The following is a 21,103-nucleotide window of genomic DNA, read 5'->3' on the forward strand; positions in this document are numbered from 1 at the left end:
CGTTTATTCACTATAATCTTAATGCATGAAAACTCTAAATAGTGGTGTATTGGTGGCAGCAGTATTAATTTTTTTCTAAGGGTTCCAAGTTCCTGGTTCGGTTTTGTTTTTATAAAAGCCTGAAAATTTCATGGTATAGGACAATCAAGGGAAGAAAGTCCTACTGAAAGGGGAAGAACAGTATTTTCCTTTGGGTCTACTCTGCTCTCCAGGTACCGTACACCTCACCGCAGCTATGACGATCCAGGGAGAACACACGGAGGAGATCTGTTGTCAGCTCTGATTATTAATAGGTACATCACGCACATTACTACCAGTAAGCAGAGAGGCTCCCTCTTATACCTAAAACACAAACTGCCTATAAATATTTGATTCTTGGGTAATCTTTAAAATGCTGTTTCAAGAGACCAATCAAAAGTCCACCATGATGTCGAATGTTAACATTCTTCCCACGGCAACACTTATTCCAGAGAAATAATTGGCGACTCAGTTATCTTAGTAACTGCCGAAGGCACATGGTGAGAGGGGTGTCGACTAAATTTTAAACAGTAAAAAATAAAGACAGCTATCTAGTGCACAGTTCAAACCTTGATGTTGAATTAAGTTACATTAAGTCATTGATTTCATGAAGGTGGATAATGTTTAACTTTAAAAATGCGAAAAATAAAAATGCTAATAAGCGATTCAAGTTTCTCTGACGATGCTCCTTCCAGTCTCCAAGTGTTAAATAGGGCCGATCGAAACATTAACCAATCACTGTGTTTCTTTATTGTCAGTGCTCTATAAAAGACCATTTGTTTTTAAAGCATACATAAATTAAACATAGCTCCAGTGAAAGCTCTCTCTCTTCTGGAAAAGAACTTAATCTGCCATTTCTTGGACTAAGTAGAGGACTATTCATAATGCCCCACCCCCGCTCCCGCCCTGCATTTAATTGCCAAGCTTTTATTCAATGAGTCCTTGGCACCTAGTGATTACCCAGTGACAGCAGAGGTAGTGACCCACAGGGATAGAGAGGAGGAGGATGTACGACAGAATGTAAGGACAGTAAACCATTGCTTTTATGGAATCCCTGCCCTTCAAACTCCTTAACACACTCTAAACAAAGCCACTTGGGGCTACCTTGAAGATTAAGGACAGTCCTTACATGAGAGACTCCGTTTTAAACTAAAGTGCAGCAACAGGCAAATTATACTTAATAAACAACTTTAAAAGAGGTAGCCACAGACCTAGTAGGTTTAGACTGGCCTTCCAAAGTCTGTTGTGGGTGTCAGATGAACTTAAGTGTACTGGACCGAGGGTCAGGCACGGCTCTGCAGATAGCCAAGAGGAGCCAGCATGTTTACTGCGGAGGGGTCACGCTGGAGACACGGATTTGGACAGGATGGTCAAGAGTCTTCGCCCAGGTGCTGGGCCTTGTCCTACCCCAGCAGCCGCAAGAATGGCAGAGAAAGTGGAGGCGAAAGGGCACAGTATGCAGGACCCTTCAGGGCTTGGAGTGTGTGATGTTTCTGGCAGCCTTCCTAGTTGCCTGGCTGAGTAACAGGGTGTGTGTGTGTGTGTGTGTGGGGGGGGGGGGGAGATGTTCTACCTGCGGTTCACGGAGAAGTCTTATCTTCTCAGCGTAATAGGCTCTCCTTGGTTTTGCAGAACAGATGGTGTTTGGTCATGGGAACAGCATACTGTTAATCTACTAGAAATATGGAAAAAAATTTTAAAAAGTGGGCGTGGAGAACTATGCAGGGTTTTCTAACCAATGCCTCCTTTGAAGAGACAAGGGAAAAACCGATAAAAGCAACAAACAAAATCTGTACTATTTCACTGAATATTCTTTAATCCTTTTTTTCAAAGCAGAGATATTTCCGATGTTTATGTGTTAATTTAAAAAAAAAATATTGAAAATAACCTGAAAAGGGGACATAGGTTATTCTCACTCTTTAAAAAGAACACACACACATACACAAACCCAAAGAACTTGGGTAATAATAATCCCTGATTTTAAAAAGGTTTTTGTAAAAAGGTTTTTTCAAATAATCCAGTTTTCAAGATGAAGTTTTTTTCCTTTACTATTTTGATCATCTGGAATTACAGTGAATTATATGATGCTCTTATTGGAAGTTTTATGGCATTAAGGGCATTGCAGGCTTTCATATGAACTTGTTTGGTTTTTAATCTGTAAATAAAACTTGGTTTTCTTTTCTAATATTTAGCTTATGCACATTTTCATTGGACTAGCATTAGAAGCAAAGAATATCTTTCCATCTTGCTCACATTTTAAGTTTGGGACCATAGCATTTGAAAAAAAATTTTTTTTTTTAACATTTATTCATTTTTGAAAGTGTGTGAGTAGGGGAGGGGCAAAGAGGGAGACACAGAATCTGAAGCAGGCTCCAGGCTCTGAGCTGTCAGCACAGGGCCTGATGCAGGGCTCGAACTCACAAACTGCGAGATCATAACCTGAGCAGAAGTTGGATGCTCAACCAAATGAGCCACCCAGGTGCCCCCTTGGGACCACAGCATTTTTAGCATTATTCCTTCATAAACCCAAGACTATGCAAAAAGGGTTTAAGCACATTAGGGACTGAGTCTTATAATTTCACTTTCCCAGTACTCGGAATGTTTCATTGGGAGGTCAGTTACACCACCGTCTCTGCATCACCAGGCTTTCAAAATATTTTTGAAAAACTTCTCACAAGGCCCCTGTATTTTTGTTCTCAGAACATCTCCCCACAAACTCATCTGCACCTGTGGTTTGTTGACCTGGAAAAATGTTATCCAGTATGCAACAGTATCAGGGTTATTAGTACCGTTATTTGTTAAAAGTCCTCTGAAGGCAATTTATGTGATTTACATATTTTTAATATTCTTTTACTTTGGGCATTCTCCAGTTATATGGAAAGATCAAAACTAGGCAGTTTCCATTTTACAGATTGGCACCTTTTATATGGCCATGGGGACTGCTTGGTGGCTGTAGATTATTATAATATGAACTCATTTAGACTGAAATCATATACTTAAAAAAACTGTCCATATTTCAAGTGTTTTATTCTGAGTAGTAGGTACAAAAAATAATGACAGATGTGTCTTATTTCGTATAGTTCAGCACTCTGTGCAGGTTCTCAGTCTCTGATGTGATCCACTTTTAAAGATTTAATAGATCCTTGAATTCACTTTACAGTATAGATTTCCTTCTTGCTCTCATTGGAAATGGAGCCAAAGGTGGGAAGGTGCCTTGTCAGACCTCATTGAGGAACTCCAGATTGAGATATGCTGGGATGTGGATGGAGTCCATGGTCAGAGAGGATGGGTTAAATGGAAACAACACCGGAAACATGTGCTTGAAGTCTAACAGCAGTTGCTGAGGGTCATTCCGCTCTTGTAGTTGTGCCTGTGGGGAAGAGTGAGACCATGTAAAATACTTAAAACACCTAAAGATAGCCAGTTTAGGTGAACTCACAAAAGTGAATTAGCATGTATCATGGAAATATTTAACACAATTAGGTTGGGCTTTGGGAAAACGTGGCCTCCCTGTCCCTGGGGTTATTTGGCAGGAGAGGAGCCCTGTTGTAGGCCTGTTGGAGATGACTTTAAGCTCTCCCCTAATGCTAGAATAGAAAAACTACATTTCAGGTGCAAATCATGTGGACAGGTACTGTAGTGAAGTGGTTAAGACCGTGGGCTCTGGAAACAGACAGCCTGAGCTCTGATCTGGTACCACCCTGGGCAAATTTCTGAACCTGTCTACACCTTAGTTTTCTCATCTGTAAACTGGAATGGGGAGAGTGACAGCATATAAAATGGCAGAGTGGGAAGCACTGGGGCTCAGTCCCTCCATTGAAGCAACCATTGAGCTGGAGAAAGCAATTGCTATCAACTCTCTTGGAACTCTGGAAACTGGACACTTACAACGAGCAGGAGTATGCCTGATGAAGGGGGAGGCTGCTTATGTTCACTAAGAGAGCAGTATGTATGAACCAGCCACTATTCCCCAGTCTCCAGCCCCTTGCAGCTGTTGGGGGAGAAGCCCACACTCCTGGAGAAGCTGGCCAGTGTGGCAGGGCAGGCAGTGGAAGCTTGTCCTCCAAAAATTTGGGGTTGTGCACTTGTTGGTCTGGCATTCCCTGATGGACTGGCACAGATGCCTGCCTTGATTTTGGCTTCTTTTGGGATACGGTGGCTTCCCCCAGTGGCATCAGTTGGAAGATTTAAGCCTCTTTCCTTTCCCTATTTGCAGCCAGACATTTTAGGAAAAGTATAATGACTGAAAGGAAACTTTTCAGTTTACTAAAGGGGTTCAACAGCAGACTTGGGCAGGCAGAAGAAATGATCAGTGAACTTGCAGATAAGGCAACTGAAACTATCCAGATGGAGGAACACATAGAAAAAAGATGAATAAAAGCGAACAGAACCTGAGAGACCCATGGGACACCATAAAGCATACAACATATATGTCACAATAGTCCAGAAAGAGAAAGGGGAAGAAAATATCTGAAGAAATAATGGTCAAAAATGTCCCAAATCTGATGAAAGACACCCCTCTCTCCCCCCTCCAAGAAACTCAACAAACTCCAAGCAAGATTTAAAAAAAAAAAAAAAAAAAAAAAAAAGACCCAAGTGAGATCAAAAAGATTCACACTGAGACACATTAGAGTCAAATTATCAAAGCCCAACAACAAGGAGGGAATCTTGAAAGCAGCAGGAGAGAAAGGACTCCTGCATACAACAAGGTGTCCTCAAGGAAGATTATGAATGGATTTCTCATCAGAAACCATGGAGGTCAGAAGGGAGTCCTGAAAGAAACTATTAACCAAAAACTCTACATCCAAAACCATCCCTCAACAATGAAGGGGAAATGGAGTCCTTTCCAGATAAACAAAAGCAGAAGAAACAAAAGAAAGTCCTACAGGCTGAAATAAAAGGTCACTGGACAGTAACTCAAAGCCACAGGAGAAATAAAGAACATAGGTAAATGTAAAAGCCAGCAGCGGACTTTTGGTTTGTAATTCCTTTTTCCTATACAGTTTATACAGATACAGAAAACAATGATAAATTTCTGTCAATGGGAACATATGTGGAACACACGTGGCCTGTGACAATAACAAAATAATGACAGAAGGACAGAGATGGGTAGCAGTGGAACTCGCATACTCCTGAAACTGAGTTGGTATTATTTAAATTAGGTTGTTGTGGGGCACCTGGGTGGCTCAGTCGGTTGGGTGTCCGACTTCAGCCCAGGTAATGATCTCGTGGTCTGTGAGTTCAAGCCCCGCGTCAGGGTCTGGGCTGACAGCTCAGAGCCTGGAGCCTGCTTCCGATTCTGTGTCTCCCTCTCTCTCTGCCCCTCCCCTGTTCATGCTCTGTCTCTGTCTCAAAAATAAATAAACTTAAATTAGGTTGTTGAGAGTTTCAGATGTTAATTGTGATCAACAAGGTGACTACTAATAACTAAAAAAATATATATACAGAAAATGAAAGCAGGGAATCAAAATGGTATACTACGAAAACCACACACACACACACACAGGCAGTCACGAGGAACATAAAATCTAGGCAGGCACACAGAATACCAGTAGCTGCATGTCAGATGTGATTACTTCTAGAGCGCACATCGTGTTTAGTACATAGGATGGTGTCTGGCACTAGGTGAGTCCCGTGTTTGCTCTGATCTTTACATGTTCCTTTGTACCTTCTGCCTGTGCACATCCCATCAACCTCTGAACCGTGAACCCAGGTGCAACTGTACTTTTATAAACGCTGCTGAGACTGGTTCACTGAGTGCTTCCAAGAGGAAAATCAACACAGCCTGAATCTGTAAAAACACATGTCGTCTCCTACGAGCTTCAACTGTGAAAGCTTCCCCCACCAGCCCCCCCTTGTTAGGAAGCCACACCCACTGCCTCAGGTAGTGACAACACTTTGACATGTTGTAACTTTCTACAGGTTTCATTATTTCCCCGTTTTGGAGAAGGCTGAGGATGCTGATGTGCTAAACTCCCCCCGCATTCATTAGCACATCACATCTGACTAATGTTCCTAGCACCTCCGGTTTTCTAAAGCCTTCAAGCAGGGCTGAGGTCAGTAATAACGCAGTTTTTGAAAAGTGTTGGGAAACAGGTTTCTAGAACAAAATCAGTGTGGGCATAGGATTGAGAGGGGATTCTATGGTGGCTGTGGAGCGCATAAAGGTGTACCTACATGGACAATGAATGGAAAATGCTTTCAATTTCCAGCTGTCGATTTAATTTTTTAATGTTTATTCATTTTTGAGAGGTGGGGGGAGGGAGGGAAGGGCAGAGAGAGAGAGGGGGAGACAAAACCCGAAGCTGGCTCCAGGCTCCGAGTTGTCAGTGCAGAGCCCGACACGGGGCTTGAACCCATGAACTGTGAGATCATGACCTGAGCCGAAGTTGGACGCTTACCTGACTGAGCCACCCAGACACCCCCAAAACCGAAAATTTTTGATAGTATTGCCAGCTACTGAAATTGGTAGCTGAAGAAGACTCAGAACCTGACTTGGATCTTCAGAGGCCATCTGCTCGACCTCTGCTGCCTTTTGTGCCCTCAGTTCAAAGCCAAAGTCTGACATGGCAGTATTCTTTGACCTTTGGCCTGGCTACTCTCCTAAACAGTGCCTCTGTCAACAAGCAGTTCCAGCTCTCCCTCTGATGTGTGTGTCTTAGATATTTAAAGCCAAATAAGACTTCCTAAACTCATACTTTGGTTCGTGTAAATTATCATTGCCCCATAAAAATCAGCGCTGAGTCAGACAGCCCAGTAGCTTCTCTTCTGTCATCAAACTCTTCCTCTAATTTCAGTAGCTAACTACAGCTGTGTCCTAACTGGATCTTTCCACATCAGTGTCCCTGCCTCGTAAAATAGCCGTGTAGGTCAAACCTCTGTCTGCTTTTCCCTGTGGTCTGCCTGTCACTACATTTTCTCTCCTGCCCTTGGAAGAACAACCTTCTATCTGACTTGGCTTCCCGCCCTTGACCTGCAGGCGTCTGTTCTCTACTTATACACAATGCTGGAGTTTGTTTATTTGCCATTGCTGACTTTCTCTATCCCTGGATCTCTACAATGAAATGCTGTAAGGTGCTCTGAATAGAACCCCAAGTATACGTCAAAGGGAATAGCTTCTTATACCTCATGTCTTCTCAAGGTTCTTCAGTGTCTTTGATAAACCCCGATTTTAATCCCCCTTTCCTGACTCCTCTGATCATTTGCCTCCATTTCTTTTTATCTGTGTTTCATATGTTGGTGTCACTTCACTAGCTAAAGAGGTTTAGAGGTGTGAGAAAGTATTGTATCTCCTCAAGATGCTCCCCATTTATAACAACAGGAGAAACTATCACTGTTTTTGAGTCATCTGGATGTGATTCATTATGCAGATGCTATCAGCCACAGTCACACATAAAAATTAGGCATTCAGCTCAAATCCTCTATGGCTCAGCTTTAGGAAGCTCATTGTTAAGTAAAAAAAAAAAAAAAAAAAAAAAAAAAAAAAAAAAAAAAAAAAAAAATCCCATAATCTCAAGACAGATTTAAATAATCATTTCCCTAATATATTTTCTCTCAAGCATATTCCCAAGGGCAAATATTATGTCTTAGAGACAAGACTAGAGAGCTCAAATTGTTTTCTTAAAAAATATTTCTTAGTTTGGTTCATGGGTGGGGCAGATCTTCTGCTTACTTTGTTAATTCTATTTGGTGCTATAGTTCAGTGAAGTGATAGTGGCAAACAATACTTAGACTAGGTCTAAAATCTGAGCAGAGATGACAAAAGTTCAGTCTTGTGTGTGTGTGTATATCATATATATATATAAAGTTATTTATAGGTGATATGGTTAGTGTTTACCTAAAGGAAAAGCCTAAGAATGTAAGGTTCTTTGGCATAGAATATAACCAAAAATTTATTAATAAAGAGAAGCAAGGCTAAAACCTAAACTTTGATTTCCTTTAGTAGGTTTAGACCAAGATTTTTATAAAATTGATGAAGATTTTTAAAACTCACCTGGATTGTTCGTATAAAGGCCACGGTTACCCGTTCTTCAAATTCATTCAGGGGAGTATAAAGGTTTAAAATTTTGACAATCTGTTGGAATTAAAACAAAAGCTTAGCACAGAGCTAGAGGAACAGAAGATGAATTTTTAATTTCAGAGAATATAGGACATCGGTACAAGAGCACAATCTCCTTTAGACAGGACCCACAACTCGGAGCTGGAGCGACACCTGGGAGTCTTACACTTAATAAGCTACAGTCCATAGGTTTTGTTTGGTAGATCTGAACCCTCTTACTGGATTCCTGCCTCCTATATCCCCACCCACCCCTCTAGTTCCTGCTTGTAAGATAAGGATTCTAGGAAAAGGTTGCCTGAAATCCTCAGTTGTTTTGGGGTGCCTGGGTGGCTCAGTCGGTTAAGCATCCGACTTCGGCTCACGTCATGATCTCACGGCCCGTGAGTTCGAGCCCCGCGTCGGACTCTGTGCTGACAGCTCAGAGCCTGGAGCCTGTTTCAGATTCTGTGTCTCCCTCTCTCTCTGCTCCTCCCCTGTTCATGCTCTGTCTCTGTCTCAAAAATAAATAAACGTTAAAAAAAAATTTAAAAAAAAAAAAAAAAAAGAAATCCTCAGTTGTTTTTTTTTTTTTTTAAATCCGCTGAAGCTCACTTTCCAGGTGAACCCCAGATTTTTAAAAAATGTTTTCATTGTTAAAGAGAGAAAGAGAATGCACACACATGGGGCAGGGGCAGAGAGAAGGGGAGACAGAGGATCTGAAGCAAGCTCTACACTCAACAGCAGAGAGTCTGATGCTGGGCTCAAGCTCATGAACTGTGAGATCATGACCTGAGTCAAAGTCGGATGCTTAACTGAGTGAGCCACCCAGTGCCCCTGAAATCCTCAGCCTGTTATCTAGTAGTCATTTAAACATTTCTTTTAAAGAATACTGGACATCTTACCTTATATAAGGGGTGTGTGTATACATATACACACACACATATATACATATATATACGTATATATGTGTATATATACACATATATACGTATATATGTGTGTGTATGTATATGTATATATATATATATATATATATATATATATATATATATATATATATATATATATATATATATATATATATAGGGTATCTACCTCTCACTACCCCCAAAATCACTTACAAAGGAACAGATTTTTTCCCTATTTAACAGGGGATAATCTCCTGTCTGCCTACCAATTGTCTAGTGGAAGTAGCCTGCCCAAATGCAAAGCAATGCCAGTTGAATTCTAGAAGTAAACTTCTGAAAGCAAAATATTTTTAAAAGGGGGATAAAGTCTGAAAACTCTCAGTACATTTATGCCAGAAGCATTTTTCTTAAGAGTCTGGCATTTCATCTTTTTAGCAGTTAATGGGGGAGATGAAGAAAGGTGTACTTACTTTACAACACAGTTTGGATTTTGTTCTTTAGGTGTTGGATAGGGAGAAGAAGGTGCATGATTTAGCTCAGAAAGTCTGATTTCCTTGTGCTGATCTCGTTTTGTGAGGCCACCATGTGTGGACAAATTTCCAAATGGGCACACCATGATGGAGGACGAGACACCATGTATGTGGTCCGGATTTATCTTTTGATAGACTGGCAATAGCTCTGCAAAGGAGTCCTGATACAAATACGACTTGGCCGGGGTAGGGCAGGGAGGAAAGGCACATTCAAATGTCTCTAGGTTCCTAATGACTACTTAAAATCATGCTAATGGATTCTAAGTGAAACATGACCATAATGAAAGTAGAGTTGTAAAGAAAATGATTTAATGCCTGATGCTGCCCATTTCTGAACAAAAGTTAAAATTTCTAGTGAGAAACATTCCAGAATAGTGTTTTAAAAATGTTTTTACCTTAAAAAATGAACCAAATTAAAAAAAAATAGGGACTCCTGGATAGCTCAGTCGGTTAAGCATCTAACTCTGGATTTTGGCTCAGGTCATGGTTTCATGCTTGTGAGATTGAGTCCCCTGGGAGACCCTCCACCCAGTGTGGAGCCTGCTTAAGATTCTTTCTCCCCCTCCCTGGCTTGTGTGTGTGTGTGGGAGCACTTTCACACACACAAAAAACAAACAAAAAGCCAAAAAATAACAACCAAAAAATGTTTTCACCCAAGCTTACTGTTTTGTGGGCTTACACTATCTTATCTAAGTGACCACAAGGGACTAGAAAGTTACTGGGGGAACGGTGGCATCTTGTTTCAAAGACCAAGGTGGTCTTTACTTCATCCAGGAAATCCCATCCACTGCACAAATAACCCACTGTCCAGAACGGACTTGGAAGGGAAGGTCGAGCACCAGAGCTAGCGGGGTAGCCACGGTCATACCTGCTGGGTGCTGAGGGAGGTGCACAGCGAGCAGATGGCCTCTGCGTCCTCAGGGGTTTTCTTCTTTAACTGTAGGAGCTGGGCTGCTTGGATCAGAGGTTCCATGGTCTGGACTGCTCCGCTCTGGTGAAGGTTTCTTCCCCGAAGCCACTCTTCAAGTTGACTTATATTGTACCTTAGATACAAGGCAAAGTGAGCTGTGTTAAGCCAGTCTTCCTAACTCACTGGGGCGAGCACACCTGTTGTGTTCATTGCGTGGCCTAGTTGCCAATAGTGTGATCATTCTCTTCACCTTCATTAGCTCACATAGGCAAAAGCCTGAAAAGCACCTGGCGCTCAGTAACATTTTGCTGAATGAATAAATGAATGAACGGGTGCTTAAAATCAAGCAAAAATGAGGTCCCTGAAACGTCTGTATAAGTTAATGGGTAAAATGAAACATCATATAGATTGAATTTCAACTCATTGATTTTTCCCTCTGACGTATCCACGTTGCCTTTATAATCTTTAGAGTATATAAATCCCTTTCAAGCATTTAACTCATTTGTTTATCAGGTCACCAACTCCGCGTTGTTGAATTCCACCAACAGATGACAGGTGATGGAATTGAGTCACATACTGACCGTCACCAGTTAGATTTGGATTCCACTTTCAGAGACAAAGGCCTTGTGCTCGACTCCAGCCGGTGCGTGCGGGCCCCTCCAACAGTGTGGCGAGGGCGAGGCGCCGTTCTCCTACCTGAGCTGCATGCCTGTGCTCCAAGAGCAGACGTCCTTCCGCAGGAGCAGGTTGTTGAGAGTCACAGCGTTGATCATGTAGAAGAGCTGCTTGAACACCTGCAGGATGATCTCCGGGTCCAGGCCCTGGTCACACATGACTGTGTGAAAGGAATTCATCTGGCGGATGACGGCTTCCAGGCAGTAGGAGTTGTCCCCGTCCACCATGCTGGAGGAGCGCTTGCGGTAGCCTGTTGGCTTCACACCGGATAGACCCTGAATGCTCTCATTTTCCAACATGGCAGAAACTGAAAGAAAAGCAGGATGAGAGAAGCTTGCAGGTTTCCCAGAGACGACCCATTTGCGGACCACTCAGATCATACAGTACTTTGGGCTTCGGCAATGCCACCGTCTACCGGCACACGATATCGATGTGCTCGGAAACTGAAAGCATTTAGCAACTGAATTTCTAATGTGTTGGTCTCTATGTGGAATAAAATTTCCACAGAGAAATCTTGGATCAAATCCGTGGACCAAATTTTCACTTTAGCTTGTTGGTGATGGGACAAAGATAATGGGCATGTAGCTACTCAGTTCTGTACTGGCTTCTGTGAGGGGTCCAAATGAGAATTGGGCAACTTGGGTGTAGTCCTGGTCCACCCACTGACTTGGCCCTAGGCCCTGAGATCGTCCTGATGTTCAAACAACTCTTTGATATGAGCCACTGACCATATAAATCTTAGGTTAGCTGGTCTGTCATACTGCACAACGTTGAACTATGTGCCAGCGCTTTATGCTCAGTCATTTCTATCTTCCAACAACCCATTTCCTGATCAGGAAATCGAAGCCTATGGAAGTTAAATTACTTGCCCAAGGTCACAATGCTAGGAGTTGGCAGGGCCAGGATTTGAACCCAGGTACGGCCAACTCCAGAACTGGTGCTATTAACCATCCTGTTATTTTGAGTCGTGAAGTATTCCCAGTTCTCCCTAAGCCTGTTACCTCTAAAAGATATCCCTCTAAAAGGGATAAGGATATGGAATGAAACACATCCTAGAAGACGAATTTCTGGATGGCATGAAGGACTCTGTCCTACTTGGAATTCACCTACAACCTATTTGTGTTTTAAGGACCTGGGGGAAAGCTTTACAGCATAGGTCCAAGGGACAATTTCCTCCCTGGCCTTTATGGAACACACAGAGTGATGCGTGCACATGTCATTTTTCTCGTAACTTATAAAAGTATGGCTCTTATTTTTTCAATCTGATTTCATGTGAAGCGTCCAGCACACTGTTTTGGACAGAGTGTTCAACATTTTTTGCACCAATGCTTACTACCGTGTTCTCTCGCATGTGCTTGCTTTTTGTCCCACAAATAAAGTATACATGTGGGCACGAGGCATATATTTTTTCACCACATACGCATTTATTTATACCTTTTGAATTTATATTTATCACCTATGGAAGATTTCATAGCTCCGAGCACACAGCAAACACACACCACCTCGCTGCCTTCGTCAGGAAGGTCCTCGTTTCCTGGAGGCCATGCCTAAGATATCTGCTTCCCTCAAAGCAGGCACGTTCCCCATCATTTCGGACCCCACGATGAGTGCTGGAGATCGCCTGCTGCCACCTTACCTATCATAGGCTGCAACACACCCTCGGCAATTTTTATGAGTTGCTGGTAGATTTGAATGGAAAGGTCACTCAGCACCTGGCGGTATTCAGTGAGGTCAAAGTTCTTAAGACAGTGCTCATTCTGCTTGGCAGTATTCTGAGTCATGAAGCCCTGCAGAGAGACAGAGGGGGTACTTTACAGAGGGGCTCAGTGGTCTGCTGGGCTCAGCAGGACTTCTGGGCCTCAGGTGACTTTCATAATACCTTATGTGTGGGGCCTTATCAGGCTCTACTAATAGGAGATTCCACAAGAACCTGTCAAGCTTCTTGAGGCCTCAGTCATGACCCTTGAATTTGAAGGCAGAGCAAAAACTCAGCATGATAGATAAGTCGGAGTTGCTTAATTTAAAAAGCCTAAATCATTTCGTCCACCCACTGGGGTGGTAATTTCCCTACGGCAGCAAACCCAGGTTGGTAGCAGGTTTATTTTTTTTTATTTTTTATTTTTTTCAATATATGAAATTTATTGTCAAATTGGTTTCCATACAACCCCCAGTGCTCATCCCAACAGGTGCCCTCCTCAATACCCATCACCCACTTTCCCCTCCTTCCCACCCCCCATCAACCCTCAGTTTGTTCTCAGTTTTTAAGAGTCTCTTATGCTTTGGCTCTCTCCCACTCTAACCTTTTTTTTTTTTTTTTCCTTCCCCTCCCCCATGGGTTTAAGTTTCTCAGGATCCACCTAAGAGTGAAAACATATGGTATCTGTCTTTCTCTGTATGGCTTATTTCACTTAGCATCACACTCTCCAGTTCCATCCATGTTGCTACAAAGGGCCATATTTCATTCTTTCTCATTGCCACGTAGTACTCCATTGGGTATATAAGGTTGGTAGCAGGTTTAGGCAAAGAGGGACACTTGCTGTTGGATTCTCTGTCCAATTTCCTTCCTAATATGCCAGGTTACTTTAAAATGTGGAATACGTGCCCACTAAATGAGTGCGACCCTGGGTCAGATGGTTTTGATAATGAGAAGTTTTACATGGATTCTATTGTTGGGCGTCAGAATTAATAAACCAAAATGATTTCACAGCTACAGCACCAGTCCTCTTGGCTTTCTATGCTAACAAGATGAAATAATATTAAATTGAAAGATTTGCTAATATTGAAAGGATTCATGTGACCAATGTCCCTTTGTATGCAGGCCAAGGTAAACCAACTGTAGCCCAAATAGATTATTTTCAAAAGAGTGACCACCCTCAGCAAAGCCTCTCATAGTAGGTCACATTACAAAGCAATTGTCTTTAATGTTTCTTTTTGAGAGAGCCTGAGCAGGGGAGGGGGAGAGAGGGACACAGAATCCAAAGAAGGCTCCAGGCTCTGAGCTGTCAGCACAGAGCCCGACGTGGGGCTTGAACTCAAACCATGAGATCATGACCTGAGCCAAAATCAGATGCTTAACCGACTGAGCCACCCAGGTGCCCCACAAAGCAATTTTTAATAAAAAATAAAAAGCAGGTGAAATAGCTAAGATATATATTTTTCTCCCTCTTTATTTAGGCTACACAGACCTGGTTATATTGTGCTTCAAGTCTTATGCTTCTCATTGTGTTATTCTCAATATAAGCAAAAGAGGAAGGGGAGAAAGGAAAGTCAAGGCAACCTCCAGGGGTCTTGGGAGTGGTGTCCGAGATGAGTTGGGATTCTTACTGGAGAAACCAAAGTGAAGACATGATGTTACAAAGTCACTGGGCTGAATGCAGAGTAGGGTACAGTTCTTTCGGACACCAGTGTTGGGAACAGTGAGCTCTAGATGAAGCTGGGCCCTCAAGGTTCAGAGTAGAATATGAAAATAATGCAGTCAGTTGGGCCGCAGGCCAAGGAATCAAGTTTGGCTAGGAGAATAAAACTAGGCCTTAACACCAATGTGTACATTGATTATGTTGTGCCTCTGTTCTGTGTCTGCCTTAAAATGAACAAACTAATAGGTTGGCTTGGGAGATAGTCTCGTACATCAGACAACTACGTGGGCTTTCTTCCAGTGTTTAGTGAACTAGGGCTCTTTTGGGGCTGCTCCAGAAATTTAAGGTCACAAGCATTTCCCCGGAGAGTCCCAGCAGCATTCAGATGGGTCATATAAACTCATTTCTCCCCCAACTCTACTTATTTGATTCAGGTGCTCTCTGGAGGCTGCCTAGAGACAGATATCCTGTTGCCGGCTTAATACTGCTTCCAGCCCGAAGTCCCAGATGGTTCTCCCAAGACTTTATATGCTCTCCTCCAGGTAGAACCACATATGGACAGAGCAGGTCTACCTTCCACAACACCCTTAACCCCCATTCTGAGCTCAGATCTGAGGTGCTCTGAAGCAGAACACATATTGCTGTATGCAAGGAAATGAGGATTTGACATGAGGATCTGAGGCACTTTCATGGTTTCTAAGTGCTCCTCAGGGGATTGGGTTCAGCACTCACCTCATCCCCGCTATACTGCTTCAAACAATGAAGGAGGCGGCAGGTATTGGATAACCAGAATGATGTCATCTCGAAGTCATCATTGTGCTTCTGTGAAAAGAGAAAGACATCCCTAGTCATGCGTAGTGGCTCCCATCCGGTTAAAGGCTCACCTGGTGTCTCTCTTTCCAGGTTTCCACAACCATTCAGCACGCCCCAAGTAGGTGTCACAGGCAGGCAACTGCCAGTCACGAAGAGGAGATCCACAGTCAAGAGGCTGTGCTTCCCATTCCTTCGCTACTGGAGATGTCCCACAGACCTCTCTCCTGGTTCCCTGGTCCGTGGCACACACCTGTGCACGCTCACAAAGCTAGGCTGGCTCTATGGCTGAAGAGCACAAAGCCAGGTGGCAGATGAGGCATGAGGCTAGCTGCCCTCAGCTGTACATGAACCACTGGGCATCTGGCCCTGGCAGGTCCTCAACTATCAGTGATCTCACCTAAGGGATGCAAGGAACATGCCAGGGAAATACTCTGGTACCCTATTATCTAGAGGGCAGATGTCCCATGGCTTCAACTCTCTGGAAAAGGGCTATGAACCATAACTTTGATGAAAAAGGCCTTTTGACAACCCAAAGAGCTATGACACAGTTTCTGTCCCGAGGCCGATGACTGCACAGAGCTCATTTTGTCAGGTAAAGTTGTCACTGTTTAAGCGTCTGAAGGTAGGAGCTATGATGACAATAAAATGAGAGAGTTCAACAGAAAGTGATGGGGGGTGGGGGGGGCTTGGCATGCTAGGGGCTGAGCCTGGTCATTAGGAAAGGTTTCCCTGAGGAAGTGACCTGTGAAGTCAGCCCATGGCTTACCCAGACTGCACAAGCCCCCACATGGCGCTTGCGTTAGAGGCCGAGGCAGGAGACCCCAATCTTGAGAGTCCCCAGCGTGTCTGTTTAGAGGCAGGAGTGGATAAGATGGTCTGTGGGGCCCAAGGCTGGGCAGGTGGTGCAGAGACAGAGACCAAGCGGGCAGGAAGCTAGGAGTTAAAGGCTGGTGTCGGCGCGCTCCCAGAAGAGAAAAGGGGGCAGGCGACAGCAGCTTGGCAGATCTCAGAATGGGCCCGGACTCCATGCTTTCGAGGATGGCTTGCATCCTGAAGTGGGAGAGTGTAGGAGAACGGAGGATGGTCTGTGAGAGCGAGAGCAGTGCCACCTGGGGCTTGGGCCTGTGGGGAGGAACAAATCCCTCCTAGCGAGGACTGATCTCCCTTAAAAATCTCACCACTCACCGTAGCCTCCATGGGGTCAGCCTGCAGGCCAGCCTCTCTCTGCAGTGGCGACCACTACATTGGTGAGGAGTCCTGTGCCTTCAGGTGGAGTTGCTGAACCGCCCGGGAGGCCGCCCTGTCCCAGCCCAGGCCTCCTCACTTTGCAAGCTGATGAATGTCTGCACCCTTCACTGTGCCATCACCCTGGGCAGCAGGCACCCAGCTCCTTGGAAAGGTCTGGGAGAAGGCCTGTATTCAGGTTGTGCTCCTGAATGTCACTCCAGGGCAGGGTTAGCCCACCCTCACTAAGGCAGAACATCCCCTCCTTGCATCTCTGGTCTTTTGGAAGCACCAGGGTGCCCTGGATTTCTGGGCATCCTGCCATTTCTGAGCCTGGGCATCCTTTTCTAGAAACTGCCTGGGCATCCTGGTTCCACCGGCAAGCTGTTTCTGGGCTTACATCGTTTACCTTCAGAGCTGGAGCCTGGAGAAAACCTGTTGCTGCAGAGCCCAGACAGACGGAAGCTCTGGGGAGGTGCGGGTTTCCCTCAATCCACTGCAAACCACCACCTCCGCCACGGGGCGCTCACCTTCAGGACTTTCTTAATGCCGTTGATGGTGGAGGTCAGCAAGGAGTGCACCTTGAGGTCGTCGTTGACGTAATCTGCATGTCTGATGCACATGTAGAGAATGTAGGCAGGAAGACAGGGCACAGTGCCCGCCAGCGCCTGCGGTTTCAGGTCTGATGGTAACAAACAGCCAAGAATCAGATTTCAGCAGATGCTTGGGTTCGGAGAATCCCGGTCTGACGTACAAATCTCTTCAATATTTTCCTGACGCTCATCTAAGAATAACCTCTGGTGGGGGCATGGGAGGAGTAGGCGAGAAGTTGCCCTGGATACACAAACACCTTCTGACCCTACCAGTTTCAGAAACTAGTTAAAAACTTCTGCCTAATTGGGCTATATCATTAAAACAGGCTTCTAATGCCTCGCCCTTAAAAGGTGAAGGGAAAAACCCACAGGTAGCTTGCTGCCTGAGTTTCCATAGAGGCCATGGCCCTTAGCCACAAGGAGGGGCCTGGGGCCAGTGGCCGACAGGAGCCTGCTCCCCAACCAGCAAGAGCTCAGGGTGGGGCCGCTGAGCCCACGGCCACACTGCCTGTCACAGGCACAACGGCCCTTTCGTGAGAGGGAGTCCCGGGAGAACTTGGCCAACTGCATGTTCCCAAAGACAGAGCCCATGTGCCAGGGGCTGGGAAGGCCACAGGGACCTTTAGTCCACACAGCTGTCAGTGTGGAAACTATTTAGCCAGCAGTGGCTGCCCATTCTCAGAGCCGGTAATAGCTTGAGTAGGCTGCTGACTGGCCACGGCCATGCCTGCACCTCCTGGAGGGCCACCATATGACAGGTGTCTCACCAGCCTCTCCCCTAACGGCCTGACCCACATGCAGCGTACAAACAACTTGTCCTGTCTTGGAATGTCCTATTGTGACTTGAGTCCTGTTTCCCATAGACTTTCTTGGTCTGCCTAGCCGAATGTTAGCATCTTGGGGGCAGGGACGATGGCTCTACATTTCTCCGTCCTCCACAGCAACAACTAGCCAATGCTGGGGACACCCCAGAGGAGGCCAAATCAAGGCTTGGCACTTGTCTGGATGACGAGAGGGACGGAATGGCAGAGGGAAGGTGACCGGGTGCTGTGTGTAGGCAGCTTGGCGGGAAATGGCCTTGTCTGGGGCCCCCTGAGCCCGGGCGGTGGGGAGGAGCCACCTGCCGGCTGGCACACGCAGCCTCCGTTATTCTGGTTTTACTCTAACGTCGTGAACGTTGAGTTCCATTCACCATAGATCAGAGGCTCATCCCTAGCAGCACTAGAACAAGATGCAGCCTGTTTAAGGAAATTTGAGAGGACTCCTGTCAAATTGTAGGACAACGGTAGGGGAAGTTAACTTTTAAAAAAGGTTACTCAACTACTAAAAATATTGAAACGAACTGTGTGCTAGGCTGGAGTCACCCCATTCTTCTGCGGTCCTGGCCTGGCACCGACAGGGTGGGACCTCCGTAAACTTACGTTTCTCTGACATAACATATGTCTTATTTTAACTTCAAACAACCCTACAGAAGCTGCTGCTTCTTCAAATCCCTCATGTGTGAGAAAGATTTGTGGCTATAGCACCGACTTTCACCCATTATGTTTCACAACAGGGGGCAGGTGGGGGTCAGTTGCCTCATCCCCATTTTACAGAAAACCCAAGGCTCCAGAGAAAGGAGCTTGTGGCTCAGGGTCCAGAGGACCAGGCGACCAGAGAGTCCTCCTTTTTTTCATCCAGGACTCTCTTCTCCACGCCTCTTCCCGCCATGCTGCAGGCAGGTGCTGTATTGAAGCCGGATGGAGCAGGACTAGAAGGGAGGGAGCCGATGTGACTGGCAAACCAGGCCTGGAATCGACTGCGGGCAAGGTGAGCGGGATGGAGGGCTGAGGCTGGGAGGGAGGTGGGGGGTGCAAAGTGCGGAGTGGGGGGAGGGAGGTGGGGGGTGCAAAGTGCAGAGTGGGGGGAGGGGGGGTGGGGTGAGATGTCACGGAGGGTCCTGACCTGTCACCAGGTTCCGAATGAGAAGGGCCTCGTCTTCCTTATGGTACTCCAGCATGCCCTGGAAGTCCTTCTCCTTCCGCTGGACAGTGACCTGCCTGTTGAGTTCATGGCGTCTCCTCTCACTCTGGGCCAGCGCCTGGGCAGCTGAGCAGGAAGGAGACAGGGAGCGTGAAGGGACACTTCCAGGCTGCAGGCTCAAGAGGCAGGGATGCCTTAGGTCAGTGGCGTTTTGACTGTTTGAGCCTGGGTCTGGGGACCCAGCATTCTGAGCTCCCCCACCTCTCTCATGGTCTGTCCCTCAGCCCAGGCCACACTCCAAGTGTGACCCAAGTTGCTCAGCACCAGGCACCAGGGTCCGTGCAGGACAAGGGTGGGGAAACATCCCACTAGGTAGGCAGACCAGAGAAAACTGGGGAAGCGTGGAAGGCACAGGCTGCACAGCACAGCTGCCAGGGAACGGGTTCCCCCACCTAGCTGTGAGAAACAGGGCCTGCCATCTGTCTGGGAGGATGTCATGGGCCCTGGCCAGGCCCGCCCTATCCAGTTCCCTGAGTGTGGCCACAGGGCAGCTGTCAGGACAGCTGCAGTGCAGCCCCACGCGTGCAAGGCCTGGGCACCGCCTGTGACAGGGAACAGGGTGGTGGCAGTGGCACAAGAAGGTAAGAGACCATCTGTAGCCCCCAGACGCAGATCGAGGAGCAGGACTGCTACATTCAGTCTTTGCAACAATGGAAGGTTGCAAAGGATACAAGAGACGTTTCGCTGGCATGGCTGGGGGTACAAAGGCTTGTCAAACCTCCCTCAGGACTTCTGTTGGCCTGACACTATGCGACAGGGTGGTGGGCACCTGCAGGGTCTCCCCAGGTGTGTCTGAGGGCCTCCTACGTACGGGGCACTGTTCTAAGTGTGGGGGCAGACATGATGGGGCATCCCACCATGGATCTACCAGTCTAGCTAAGGAGATGCATCTGGACGTTTATGTGGCAACACACATTACAGCACAACCCGGCCAGGTGCCCAGACCCGAGGGCAGACTGTGGTGATGCAGCTGAACAGACCAACTACTGGAGCTCAAGGGAGGAGAAGGGCTGAGGGGGAGCGGGGGGAGACCTGAACAATCAGGTGGGAAGGAGCTGACCCACTGGGCCCGAGGGCATAAAAGGCTCCCAGAGACACAGGAGACAAGCAGGCAGAGTGAGCACCGAGAGGCAGGGGTGTGCTGGAGGGGAGGCTCTGTGTGGGGGTGGGGTGAGCTGGAGCGACTGGAGAGAGGGCACAGTTCATTCCATGGGGAAAGAGGAGGTGGCCGGATACACAGGAGCAGGGGCACAAGTGGGGAACTGGAGGCTGCCACCGTCACTGGGGGACTAGGGGAAGAGGGGCGGACACAGAAGTATTCAGGGAGAGTTGATGATAGGTCTTCAAGACTGAACAAAAGGGAGAAACCTGAAGCCTACATGACCAGGAGAAAGAGAAGTCAAGGAGAACCGAGAAATCCAAAGATGGAGAGGGGCCGATTGGATAAGTCCTGGCTTCCTACAGCCTCCTCCGGAGTAGCAGGTGGACACGAACAGGTGATTAAACAACTGACATCTGTGCCCAGAGGCACGTGGTATTAGGACAGTGAGAGACAGCACTCGAGCCCTGGGGACGTGGCTCTTGAGATGAGGGTGAAGGGATGAGGGGAGGGATTCAGGCGGTGATGGGGGGCGGGGAAACCCAAACAGTGAGGGCACCAAGAGAGGATTCCATGCTAGGTGGCATGTGACAAGAAGGCATGGAGAGTGATCGATTTATAGTAAGGAGTCAGAGCAAGAGAACATTCTGGATGTTTCTGGAAGAGCAATTTAAACCTGCCTGACCTCTCTGGGCCAGATTCCAGTTTGGAAATTTAATCATAGGACTGACCCCTCTCCTTCCTGACTGCCCATCCACGGAGTGGGGTATGGGTCTGTGTGTCATGTAGCATTTCCCCGCCCCCCCCACCAAAAAGTCTTGCTTCCAGCTTTAAGTCCTTTGAGGGCAAGGACACGGCCTTGGTGCAGAGTTCAGAATAAGCACCCCAACACCTGCTGATTTATGGATCTTAGTCCA

General features: G+C 46.3%; 1 protein-coding gene across 3 annotated transcripts in view; it reads right to left on the reverse strand.

Annotated features, from left to right (window-relative positions):
- Nucleotides 1-2,452: 2,452 nt before the first annotated feature.
- Nucleotides 2,453-21,103, reverse strand: part of MYO5B (myosin VB) — a 338,275-nt gene continuing 319,624 nt past the window's right edge. For all 3 annotated transcript variants that reach the window (XM_042961933.1, XM_042961932.1, XM_042961931.1), the window contains 8 exons: nt 19,010-19,153; nt 17,003-17,154; nt 15,168-15,257; nt 12,716-12,866; nt 11,101-11,386; nt 10,363-10,537; nt 8,012-8,092; nt 2,453-3,388 (listed from right to left, as the gene is read on the reverse strand). In XM_042961933.1, the coding sequence (XP_042817867.1) occupies nt 3,236-3,388; nt 8,012-8,092; nt 10,363-10,537; nt 11,101-11,386; nt 12,716-12,866; nt 15,168-15,257; nt 17,003-17,154; nt 19,010-19,153 (1,232 nt within the window). In that variant the 3' untranslated portion in view covers nt 2,453-3,235. The remainder of the gene's footprint in view (nt 3,389-8,011; nt 8,093-10,362; nt 10,538-11,100; nt 11,387-12,715; nt 12,867-15,167; nt 15,258-17,002; nt 17,155-19,009; nt 19,154-21,103) is intronic.

Source organism: Panthera tigris, chromosome D3 (genome assembly GCF_018350195.1).
Source record: "Panthera tigris isolate Pti1 chromosome D3, P.tigris_Pti1_mat1.1, whole genome shotgun sequence".
Lineage (NCBI taxonomy): Eukaryota > Metazoa > Chordata > Mammalia > Carnivora > Felidae > Panthera > Panthera tigris.